Source organism: Centruroides sculpturatus, unplaced genomic scaffold, assembly GCF_000671375.1.
Source record: "Centruroides sculpturatus isolate CEXI.00-Female unplaced genomic scaffold, Cexi_2.0 scaffold121, whole genome shotgun sequence".
Classification (NCBI taxonomy): Eukaryota; Metazoa; Arthropoda; class Arachnida; order Scorpiones; family Buthidae; genus Centruroides; species Centruroides sculpturatus.
Genome location: NW_019384708.1, coordinates 125009 through 137936, shown reverse-complemented (window position 1 = coordinate 137936; position 12928 = coordinate 125009). Strand labels below are relative to the sequence as shown.

Here is a 12928-nt window from a genome sequence, read left to right as displayed (position 1 = left end):
TAAAGGAATCAGTTAAAAGTAATTACTTACTTTTATTATTGCGTATGATGAATTTATTATATTTTGTTTTACCAACTAAAACTATATAAATAATTCTAATATTCGAAAATTTATTTTATCGAATAAAAATTAAGTCCGGCTTCATATTTATATTTTTAGATATGTAATGTAAGATAGCATTTTACTTTAAAATTATCAAGTCATTTTTTTGTCCATCATGAGTTCAACTAGACCCACGGTTGGGCGGCCGGGGCGTGAGGGACAGGACCCCTCATATCCGGGACAGATCCCCAAAAAGTTTCAATTTAATATAAGAATACAGTGTTTTATGACATGATAACTTTGCTTAATCTATTCTGAAATGAAATATTATAATATTGCACAATTATATTAGGCCTTATAAAAGCAAATGGTTCTCATTAGAAAATGTGGATGGAAAGAATAAAAACATTGGTTACGAATATGGGCACGAGAAGTATAGTGCATCTGTCTTGTGTCCTTATTCACAACCAAGGATCAAGAGTTAAAAGTTAACCAATAAGCATTCACATACTAAAAATAAAGTACATGGTTAACTTCTAACTAACCTTTGATCCTTGGTTGTGAATACGACCATCGGTGAGCCATCAATTTTCCAGTAACTGGGAGTCAGATTTACAAGGAACTATTATCACAATTGCTTTGTAGCGTTTCCTTTTTCGAGGAAAGAGTCATATTTTAACGGGATCTTCCACTATTTTCCTTATTTAAATCTTTTAAGCTAGATTAACAGTTTTAACACATTGAATGCAACCTGAGATAACTCAAAAACAAACAGATTTATTCGTTCTTTGTAGATATGAAAATGTTTCATTTTCAAATACAGTCAAACCTCGGGTTTCGAACGCTTCGCTTTTCGAACAATTCGATTCACGAACAAATTTTTGAACTGCTTTTTACTCCAGTTTCCGAACAAGCTACTCGGCAAAAGCCGACCACAGATTAAAGAAACACAAATGGTCAACTCCCTATAGGCTACTTCCTATGTTAAAGAAAGTCGACGGTCCGACCAATCAACGACAAGACAATCGATCCAGAAGTTAGTGGCGCCGAGATCACTTCGCGTTATTAGACGTAACGATACGAATCATCGATGACGTTGCTTAATATTATAATATTAATATTTAATATTTATTAGTGTTAGATAGCCAGTTAATTAAAACTAAAAATAATAATTAAAACTCTGGCCTTTAAACTGAAACTAAACTAAAATTATAAATAAAATTAAAATTAATTAATTAAAATTAAAATTAAAATTAAATAATTAAAACATAATATTTCGGAATGTGTGTACTTATTGTCCGTTTGATAGATTTGGTTATGCAGTATTTCATCCATGCAGTCAGAGTTAAGTCTCTACTGTATTTATAGCACTTTTTATAAAGTGTTAGTTTCGGTTTCAGTTTTGGTTAGCGCTGACAGAACATTTTGCTTTTAATATACAGTATACAGTACAAAGAATAGATGTAGATATAGATAATATTATATTATTTATAATATATTGCATTTGTAGGCATTTTTATGCATGAAATACAGGTAAAAAGGTTTAAGAAAAAGCTTTGTTTTGTTTTGGAAACAATATAAAATAATTTAATTTTGTATTGTTTTTTATGGAAAAATTTGTTTCGGTTTTAGAGAAAATCGGTTTTCGAACAACTTTTAGGAACGAATTAAGTTCAAAAACCGAGGTTTGAGTGCATTTTAAAATAAGCCTCTAATTAACATTACAAAACTGTTAAAATAAGAACTAATAGGTTCAATGTTTTAAAAGAAATTAATGACTAATCTACTATCCGAATTTCTTGTAATTAACTAATGTCATAAATTATTAAGTTCAGATAAGTAAATATTCAAATTTATTTTTCAATTTTTAATTTTCTTTAATAAATTCCTTTTATACTAAATGAAGATGAAATAATTAAAACTTATGTAGTAATATTTAAAGTACTTATTATTAATTATTAATTTGGATTATAACAGGAAATATAATTTATAATTTTTGAATAAAATAAACACAGTCAAACATCTAAACATACAATATACCGACGGGAATATAAAAAATGGCCGTTGTTTGCAGGTTATTTTGTATGCATTTCTAAAAGAAATGTGTCTTTATTGAAGATTCAACTATATTTTACTAAAATTTGAAGCAATAAAAATTTTCTATGAAACATTATAATAAAGAGTTAGTATTATTTGACAAAATCAACTGTTAAATTTTAATTTAGAATAATAATTTTTATTTTAAAAATAACTATCTCATTTTACAACATTCTCATGATAAAAATATTTTAACATTTTTTCTAATCTTTGTAAAATTATCTAAAAGTAAATATAAAAATGTATGCCTTTATAACGTGAGATTAGCCTATACATATCTAAATAACAAATTATTAAAAACTTAGCCAGTCTCATTTAATATATTACGATCGTTAGTTAAGTTATAATTTGAAATTATATGCAGTATCAAGAACAACTAGCGTAACCAACGCAATTTTCTTTCGATAATTTAATTAAGCCTCACCTCTTATTCATCCAAAATTCAGTTTAGACTGGTTTTTTTATTATTTAATAATTACTTAAAACATTTTGAGTCTTCGAAAATATAAAATCAATACATCTTAAATCTTAAAATCGATACTTACCATAAGAATAAACGTCTTTATAGGAAGCAAAGATGCGGTCGCCATTGTGAACGTCTCCGAGAGATCTGAATCTGACTTCATTAACTCAGATTCAGTTTATTAATCACTAGTACAAAAATGAATTCCTAAGAAGAAGCTTTGCGTTTCTTATTATTACGCCGAAAGCAATGACGTAGAAGGATGATTCATTTGGTTCATCACGTTATAGAAAGTCGATAAAATGAAGACCAGTTTCGTGTGTTTTATAAAGAATTGAGATATCATACTGAAAAATATTTAAACTATTTTCGGATGACCAAAGTAAAATTTGATTATTTGTTGGCTATCTTAAAAGATTCTATACAACAGGGTCGTTGCTAGAGTATTTGGCATCAGGGGAAAACTTAAACGTGGCCCTTTTGGATAAGCCTTTCATTAGTCTGTTACAAATTTAAAAAAAAAAGCACTTTTCTGTTGTATTGAAATATAATATGCAAAATATCAAAATATTAAAAATTAAAGGAAATATTCAATTAGTTTCAGTTTCGTTAAAAACATAATTACATATAATAATTATAAATACAAAACTACTATAAAAATAATAATTATAAATACAAAACTACTATAAAAATAATAGAACTTTTTGGGCTGCAATTTGAAAAACTTGTAAACCTGTAAATTTTTACTGTCGTCCGGCTGTCTGTCCTTTCTCAATCTCAATAACAGAGTGAGATAGATGAAAGCCGAGACCATATCTGGTCTCGACATAAGAGCAGAAGGCCTCAATTAACTATATAAGAACTTCCGATGTGATGCAAATTGGAAGTAACGTTATTTTAATTTAAAAATTTTTTCCTGAAAGGAGTTAGATAGATGACTAGCAGAACTCAATTGCGAAGAGGAAAAGTATGATGTACAGGGGCAAGACACTACTAATTTCGGGTGGCGGACATATGTTTTAATTTAAATAAATTAAAAATATGATTAAAAAATGTAGCCCGGCATTATGACGCTGTCACAATAAAATAATTGTTCGTTATCATCAAAAATAATTTTAGGTTAGTTTGTTTTTTCAAGCTTTCCTTATTGCAAATTGGTAAATTATGTCTTCAAAATTAATACTTTTGGATAGACAGCAAAATTAGTGTAGTCCTGTTAATCGTTCTCGACTCTTCAAAGATCTGAAGTAACTTTTTATCAACTTTAGTTTGTTAAAAGATTACTCTCCTGATGGTACGATTACAAGTATGGAGAGAAATATATTGTAAGCACAATTGTACCGTATATGTAATAGGATTTGACTCATTCGTATACCATCTGGGCACGATATATAAAATGTCAAAGATTTATGTTATTAAAAGTTAATAACATATACAAATAACAATTTTGTATATTTATTTATTTTATTAAATAAAATATTTTTTGTGATTTAATTTAAAGATTTTTTAAATTAATGATAAGGCATTTTAATGAAGCATCGGGAAATTCTTCTTTTCGTAAACAAGAAAAGAAGAATCTTACTTAAAGTCCTCTCACACCATCTTTCTATGCATGAAATCGTAATTTATTAACAATTCTAACTCGAACACTGACGAATAAAGCAGGATACGGACTCAAGATGAGTCCGTATCCTGTCTTCTAGAAACGTATTTCTGAAGTGCGTACTTCCTGATTTACACTTCTAAAAATGTAGATGTTATTCCATTTTTTTTTTTTTCCTTAAAATTTCTTTCCCTCTCTCTCTCTCTCATTTGCACGATACGCGAACACATCACTTGTCACACGGTCAATTGTTCTTCATCGAAAAACTCCTGCTCTCTCTTCCTCACTCTGGCACTTCGATGGAAGTACCGTCAAACATTGTTTCTTTTTTAACCGCGGATATATTTTTCTGATCTGAGGATAGAAAATGCAATTGGTCGATCAATTTATATATACAAATAGAAACACTAATCATTTTACAAAACTTTTTTATAAGGTTATAGGAAAACACATTTTTGAATCCCTAGACTCCCCTGAATGACGACCAAAGGGTTACAAATGTCACTACATATGCGGTTAAGTTACATAACACGAAATTATTTTTTACAAATTGCGCCAAACATTTATAATTTCGGAAAAATGATGTTGCAATTATTTTCCGGTTACTTTGATAAGTTTCATTGAGTAACAAAATAATTTAATGAAACAATTCAATTATCGTTTTTAAAGTTTTTCAAATTCTTGAAATAGACATTTTAAACATTGTTCCTTAAAGCTATTAATAGTTATACTTAATTAATTAATAAACATTCCCGAAAAGCTGTATTTAAACTAAATATCTAGAAGGTTTGCTCTAGTTTTAGAATGAAAGAGTTAGCGTTCTTAATGGGTCATTTGGAATATCGTATGTCCATCAACTAGGACAAAGTCCTTGATAAAGGAATACATATACAGTACTTATTCTTACGTCATTTTAATGAATGTTTATCCAAGCAATTTATAAACGTATTTTTCCCTTATACAGGACAGAGTAATTCTACAACTAAAATGCAAGGTATAATAAAATATATTTTTAAAATTTATTATATTTTATATTATACATTTTAAAATGTCTATGTTTCTCAGTAAATCTTATTCTGTTTTTTAAAAATTTTAATATAAACATGAAAAATGTGTTCTTTATTTAAATATTTATTTTTTATTATTTAGCAAATGCTGCACTCGCTTCCTTTAAAGTTTTAGAACGATATTTAAAACTTCCTTTGGATGAAAGTATTTGTCAAATAACTTATGTCTGGATCGATGGCACTGGAGAAAAACTAAGAGGAAAAACCAAAACCCTCGACTTTGTACCAAAAACTGTTCGTGGTAAAATCATTTTATCCAATTTTTGTAAATTAAAATTCTTTTTATCAATGCATGCAATTATAATTTATGTGTATATATATATAGGCCTATATACTCGTATAAACAATATTATAGTTATTTGTTGTCTATATTATTCTATTTCAATAATTTTATTAAATTAATTAAATCTTGTTTTTCCAGATGTTCCATTGTGGCAATTTGCTGGTTGTGGTACCTACCAAGCAGAAACTAGTAGATCTGATATGTATCTTCACCCTGTGGCCATGTATAAAGATCCATTTCTGAAAGGTTGCAATAAGCTTGTTATGTGTGAAACTTATACTCTTGATCAAAAACCGTCTGGTAAATTTGTTGATAAATATAAATATTTTTTAATTTTTTAATTTGTTTTGACTATCGAAAAAATTCTCTTTTCAGTTAATAATAAAAGACGTTCGTGTAAAGAAATATTAGAAAAGGTAAAGGAAGAGAAACCATGGTTTGGTATTGAACAAGAATATACTCTTCTTGATGCGAATGGACGTCCTTTAGGGTGGGTTGAAAGAGGATATCCTGAACCTCAAGGTATTCTTCTCTATTTTAATCTGTTAAAATAATAATGTTATGATATTTTTAAAAAGTTTTATTTGTTAAGACGGTTCCTAAAATAATAATAGGCCTAATAGTTCCTAAATTTAACTTGCTGTTGTATTTTCTAAAGCAGATTTGAATCGCTGATATGGTAGATAAGATCACATCAAAGTATTAGTTTATATCATTTTGGAACATATAAAGTTATAATACTTTGTTTCAAACGAGGCAACCAAGAAATCCTAAATAGAACTGAAAAATATTCGAAATAAGCACTTTTGTAAGTTTAAACTTATAAAATGTTTGCAAAATATTTTTATAAATTATTTAATAAATAATAACTATAAATAGATGTCACGTTGTTTATAACTGCATTTACATACATTTATAAAAATTAATAAGCTCATTAAAAAATATTATAAACACTTAACTTGAAAACAAAATAAGACATCAAATTAAAAAGTGCAAGTCAAATAAAGTCAAATTTATTTTAAAAATAAAAATTATGAATTATCATAAATGACTTCCATTAATTGATTCGGGTTCATCAGTGGCCAAGCGGTCTTCATTCCCTAAACACTGGGAGTTCGGACATGGGGTTCACGCCTTGCTTTGATGGACTGGTCACGTTGGAGTTTCCCCGGGTTTTCTCCGCTCCTAAATAGAGGCCAATGACCGAGTTTCCCTTAAAAATACCTCTCGAAAGGCATCCCCTCTAGGCGATCGTCCAAGTGTTGCGTTGCTATAACCAAACAAACATTAATTGATTTGACTGTAATAAAACGAAAGCGCTATTTTATCTTTTGTCTTTTCCTGTTTGTAATTGTGCATGACTGAAATAAAAATCATTAAAAAATGTATTATACCCAGAACAGAAGAGGAACATGTGGATATTTCTTTTGACAGAAATCCCTGAAAGACAGTAAATTGGATGATAAATTCAATTTCGAAAATAAATGAATCATCCAATTTGTTTCTTATATCTAATGAAGTCAATCACTTTCTTGGATGTCCAAGCAAGTGACTGAGCATCAAAAGAAAGAATGAAAAGCAATTCATTTTAGTCATAAGAAAATATTCTATCGATATTCATGATACACAAACACACAAAGTTCAAGTTCGGTTATACTGATGTGTTTTAATGTTAGTTTTTACACTAAAATAACAGTAATTATTACTGAATTTCTGATATAAAAATAAGGTTTGTTTATATTCTGAATATGCATCCCTGTATTTGTTTGAAGTTATATATTAAAATATAGGCTATAAACCTACTATTGTCATCTTATTGGCAATATATTATTATTTATTTCTTTATTTTTCGTTCTTTTATAATTTATAAATATAGAAAATCATAATTTTATTCTTAGGACCTTACTTCTGTGCAGTTGGCACTAATAATGTATACGGAAGACATGTTATGGAAGCGCATTACAGAGCATGCTTATATGCCGGTATTAAAATTGCTGGAACAAATGCTGAAGTTATGCCTTGTCAGGTATAGCATTAAAAATAAAATTAAATAATTATATTTTATGATAATATAAAAACTATTAATAATTTAATGTTTGAAAAATATGCCTCAGATCTTTAGGAAATTTGCTAATGTAAATTATTCTTTTCAGTGGGAGTTTCAAGTAGGACCATGCGAAGGAGTTAGCATAGGAGACGATCTTTGGATGGCTAGATATATATTACATCGAGTAGCCGAAGATTTTGGAGTTATGGTGACTTTTGATCCCAAACCTGTACCAGGTGACTGGAATGGTGCAGGAGCTCATGTTAATTTCAGTACTAAATCAATGAGAGAACCAAATGGCTTGAGGTAAATCAAATTTCATATTCAGGATATATGAAAAATATAATGTAAAATTCCGAGTATTCAATTACTCCAAATTATAAATTAATTGTAATTAAGTTAAATTATAAAAATATGTTTAGTGTTAATAATGTATGAACTCTGCCAGACCTTCCACAAGAATTATGGGTCTTCTGACAAATTTTGACACATTAGCAGAGGCGCTAATATGGGCCTTCTCCATGGGCCTCTGAGATAATCACTCCCAGAATATATTTTGCCAGTCTCTTCTGTAGTTAAAAACCGCGTTACATCTTCAAATCAATTTTACACTTTCTCTAAGGAGGCCCACCAGTAGCCTAAGCAGTCTTCGTACCCTGAACACTGGGAGTTCGGTCGTGGGTTCGCGCCTCGCTCGGACAGGCTGGTCAAGTGGAGTTTTCCGGGTTTTCTCCACGTCTGTAACGCCTAAAGAGGGGCCAGTTTTCCTTAAAAAGACCTCCCGGAAGTCATCCCCCTAGGCAGATCGCCCAAGTGTTACGTTGCCATAACTTAACAAACAACGTTTTCTCTAAGAAGCTGTAATCTGTGTCAGTTATTATTATTATATTTTCAATAAATTAATTATATTGTTGAGAATAAAATTATAAAATAACATTTATTATAGCAATAATAAATAGACAAATAAAATTCAAACATTTTGTGGTACTTGAAATTTTTGAAGTGTTAATTGATTTAGTACTGAAATTAACGCTTCAAAAATAGTACTTAGTATGAATTTAGTTTTAGATTTAAAATTTTTATTTAAATATGAAAAGAAATAGTTTTCGTATTTTGTAGTTATTACTTTTCAGCAAAACAAACCATTAATTTTTAATTACAAAATAAAAGATGAATAATTATTTTTGTACAAATTAAAGACAATCATATCAATTTTCTTATTTTTACATCAGTTAATTTTTATTCCTAAACTTGTTAATTTGAAAAAATTACGGCATAAAAACTAATAATTATTTTTAATTTTATTAATTATACATTTATATTAAATTATATACAGAATTATTAAAGAAGCCATAGAACTCCTATCACGAAATCATCGCCGCCATATTGAAGCATACGATCCCAAATCGGGCAAAGATAACGAAAGAAGATTAACTGGTTTTCACGAAACTTCACGAATTGGGGAATTTACATATGGAGTGGCAAATCGTTCGGCCAGCATCAGAATTCCTTGTCACGTAGAGAAACAGCAATGTGGTTATCTAGAAGATCGAAGACCTTCTTCTAATTGCGATCCATACACCGTTGCCGAAATTTTAGTCGAAACATTATTATTGAAAGAGTGACGCGCATGGTTTTTCTATCTGGTATATTTGGATATATGCTGTATATGTATATAAGCCTATAATATACGGAATGTATAGTTTAGTTTGCTTCCATCAGAAGAGTTCGGGTTCGATTCTTACTCGAGATACTCGGAAAAAAATTTATTTTATATTTGATTAGATTTAATACCAAATTCAAAATGTAGCCAATACTATTTCTTAGATCCGAATTTAATAAACTCGAAAATATTTCAATTTCATTATTGTTATTGTAATCAAGGTCTCTCACAGGAAACCAGCAGGGTCATTTGGCTGGGCCTCAAAAGCATCTTACAAATCATTCATTCTGTTGTATTTCTTGTATATTAGCCTATTTTTTCCCCTAAACCTTTCAATACTTTCTCAATCCGTTTTAAGTTTCATATCAATACATCTGTAGGCAAGTTACACTCTATTGTTATTTTATTTTTATAGACAAATTTGGCAATGTCTCGGGGACAATACATACCACTCCGCTACAATACCAATGTAGTGATATCGGATCCACTTGCTTCCCCCCGTTCCGTGATCCGTATATATGTTACTCTATGGCATATATTTTGTCGGATTTATATTTATATATTAACTAGCTGTTACCCTTGACTTACTATGGTTGTTGAAATACTGAATATAAATGAATATATAAGCCACTAGCTGTTACCTGCGACTTTGCCCGTGCAGATTTTGGAAGCTAACCCATTTATATTCAGTATTTCAACAACCATAATAGTTGTTATATAACACCTACCGCTGAGAATTGTTGAGAATCAAAAGAACTGTTTTTAATTTGATCAATTTTCTGGAACGTTTATAATCATTCTATAATCGAACCAATATGCTATAACAAATTCGAATTTAAAACGGTTCGAACATCTGACTAAAAAATCGAAATATATAAAAATATTTATAACAATGTCTGAAATGTTATCAATTTAATATACCTAAGTACTCGATGAAGACTAAACGTAGTTGAAAACAAAAAATCGCATCTAAAATAGTACAGTAGAAGCCGTTCTTCAGGTTAAGCCTTAATGCTCTCACTTTCCCCCGCGGGGAGGGAATTTGGAAAAATCCCTTCTTAGTGTGCGTTTTCATGATGTACCCTAACTGTGTAGCAAATTTCACCTTTTTAGGTTCAGCGGTTTGCTCTCGGTGATGATGAATCAGTCAGTCAGGACAAGTAATTTTATATATTTAATATTTATTTATTGTTCTAAAATGCTGAAGTTTAAAATTTAAATTTAAAAAGAATGTTAAAAAGAAAAGTTTAAAAATGAAAAAAAAAAAAATATTTGGAACGAAAAACGGAACGACAATTTGGAAGGTTGTAAGGGTTAGGAGAAGGCTCGTTATTGGTTTGAAGAATTAAATGTTTCAAATTCTCATTGAAGGTTTTTCTTTAGAAAAGGATCTCTGTTGATAGAGGATCACCTACAACCAATAACAATAGCAAAAACATATAAAAACATGCGAAACAAAATATATTATTTAGAATAAAGCATTTTTTACAGATAGCTTTAAATCTGTTGAAATCAAGGAATAGTTTATGTTCAACTTTAATCGCATATTTTGACGATATAAAAATGATCTAATCGTAACACTAGGGCGACAATATGGTTTATAAATAGGACCTATTTTGTGAAAAAGAACAAACGGCTCCTTTTTTTATTCACTGAATCATTTTGACTTTTTAGTGTTTTTCAACATTTATGTGAATTGTCTTCATTTTTAAATTTGAATTTAAAAAATTTTTTTATAGTTTATTAATTATTTAATATATGAATAAAATATAAACAACATTTATAAAGCATTCAAAAACATTTTACATAAGAATTTTATTAATAAATTTTGCAATAATACATAAAATATATTCAATCTTATGTACATTAACAATAACATTTACAATAAAAATACAATTTGAATTTTACAATAGTGAATAATAAAAATTTGTTCGTTTTTAAAAAGTAAGACTAGAATAACTATTACTATTGAACACGATTTTGTAAAGCTTACTTAAATTCTGTGCATAGATGGTAATATTTTCAGTATTATAATTCAAAGCAAGTTGTTATACATTCAGAACAATCATTTTAATATTTGCGTAAGGCATTTTTAAGGCATTTTATAAGGCATTTGTAAGAGTTTCAAAAATATATTAATTCAATTAGAGCTTAAAAATTGTACATTAAAGAACTTGAAAATGACTTTTTAGCCCAAACATCAATTAAACAAACATTTTCTGCTGAATACTAAGATTTCTTTTAACATTTATATAAAAATATTTTTTAAACAAACTTTATTAAAATTAACTGTATTTTAATTATTTTTGAATAATTTAAATTAATTAAAATATTTTTAGTAACATGTAGTATAGTATTAAATATTTGCTTTTATCAACAATTTAATGATTTACAGGAACAACAAATTTTTATTACATTTTATAACACTAAAATATAACTATAACTTTTAATTGATTTTAAAAAAATCATTATAACAACAAAAACTAGCTAAATTGTATTTGATTCATAGTTATGCATCCTGAATCAAAGACTACGATGTAAAAGATATGAAAATATTTATATTGTAAACAAATTTGGCATATTTAGAATATTAATTTGTTGGTTAAATTTGTTTAAAATAGTTAAAGGTGACAGTTTTCCTTTAAGAGTTATCTATGAAATTATTCTTTATAAATGAACATCCAAGTTAGACTAGACAGCCAAGTACTAAATGTGTCATCCTTGTCATTTTGAAGGACCTTAATCCAAGTCAGATCATCAAAAATTAGTTCAGGATCTTAACAAATTTTCTTTGGTAGTTTCTTAGTTATAAGTAGATCATTATATTTATATACAATTTGAATTAATAAATATAATAAATTTGAATTTTTGTCAGATGAATAATTATTTTTGTACAAATTAAAGACATCTCGTGATCATCTGAAATAATTTTTAGAGCGACTTTGTCTTTAATTTGTACAAAAATATAATGAATTCAAAACTTTCAATCACACAATAAAACACATTTGATGCATTTCAACAAAATTCAAATTAATTTAGTACAAAATAATCCTAAATGTTAATTTAAAAAATTAAAACAAATTTTTTTGCTTATTTCAGTTAAATTCTTTGAGTATTTAATTACTTACTTTTTATTTATAAATATCCAAAAATTAATTATATAAGCATATATCTTTTACAATGGTTTATTTGATATGTTTATTTCTAGAAAAATGGAATGTGCAAGAACAAGGAAAAAACATGCAAGATTTTGGCAAGATATAAACTCTTATAGAAAATGAATTTGTGCATACTTTAAAAATAATTCAGAGTTAAATATTTATGTTTTAAATCTCTCTGCTGCAGTTTTCTCAAAACTGATTGAACTAATGATAAATTTAAAAATTTGTATTTACCATAGTGTTCATTCATAGCTGAGTTCTCATTAAACTTCTAAAATAATTGCATTATAACATTCAATCATTATTATAAACGAAATAAATGTATACACCACCAATTTCCATTACCTTATTTAATCCAAACAAAATTACAATAGCACACTTGAAATTCCTGCAATCATCACACTAGTTCACTGAATGATTATTCAGTGAAGTAAGTTAATTCAATTAACTTAGTTCCCTATTGTAAAATTTATAAGAAATTTTAATTAAACAAATATTAAGT

General features: G+C 28.0%; 1 protein-coding gene across 3 annotated transcripts; it reads left to right on the top strand.

Moving 5' to 3' along the window:
- The first annotated feature begins 4985 nt into the window (after positions 1-4985).
- Positions 4986-12625, top strand: LOC111627729 (glutamine synthetase 2 cytoplasmic-like). Of its 3 annotated transcripts, XM_023371352.1 has the most exons (8): positions 4990-5199; positions 5355-5513; positions 5694-5855; positions 5931-6077; positions 7454-7581; positions 7709-7908; positions 8939-9248; positions 12474-12574. In XM_023371352.1, exons 1-7 carry the CDS (start codon positions 5193-5195, stop codon positions 9225-9227), a joined length of 1092 nt encoding a protein of 363 aa, XP_023227120.1. In that variant the 5' UTR covers positions 4990-5192; the 3' UTR covers positions 9228-9248; positions 12474-12574. The 3 variants fall into 3 exon arrangements, with proteins under 3 accessions (XP_023227122.1, XP_023227120.1, XP_023227119.1); XM_023371354.1 differs by lacking the exon at positions 8939-9248 and having other exon boundaries at positions 4986-5199; positions 12474-12625; XM_023371351.1 differs by lacking the exon at positions 12474-12574 and having other exon boundaries at positions 4991-5199; positions 8939-9461.
- Positions 12626-12928: the final 303 nt, after the last annotated feature.

Coding starts and splice junctions, on each gene's coding strand:
- LOC111627729 (XM_023371352.1), top strand. Junction 5,514..5,693: donor TGTACCAAAAACTGTTCGTG/GTAAAATCATTT, acceptor TTGTTTTTCCAG/ATGTTCCATTGTGGCAATTT. Junction 6,078..7,453: donor AGGATATCCTGAACCTCAAG/GTATTCTTCTCT, acceptor TTTTATTCTTAG/GACCTTACTTCTGTGCAGTT.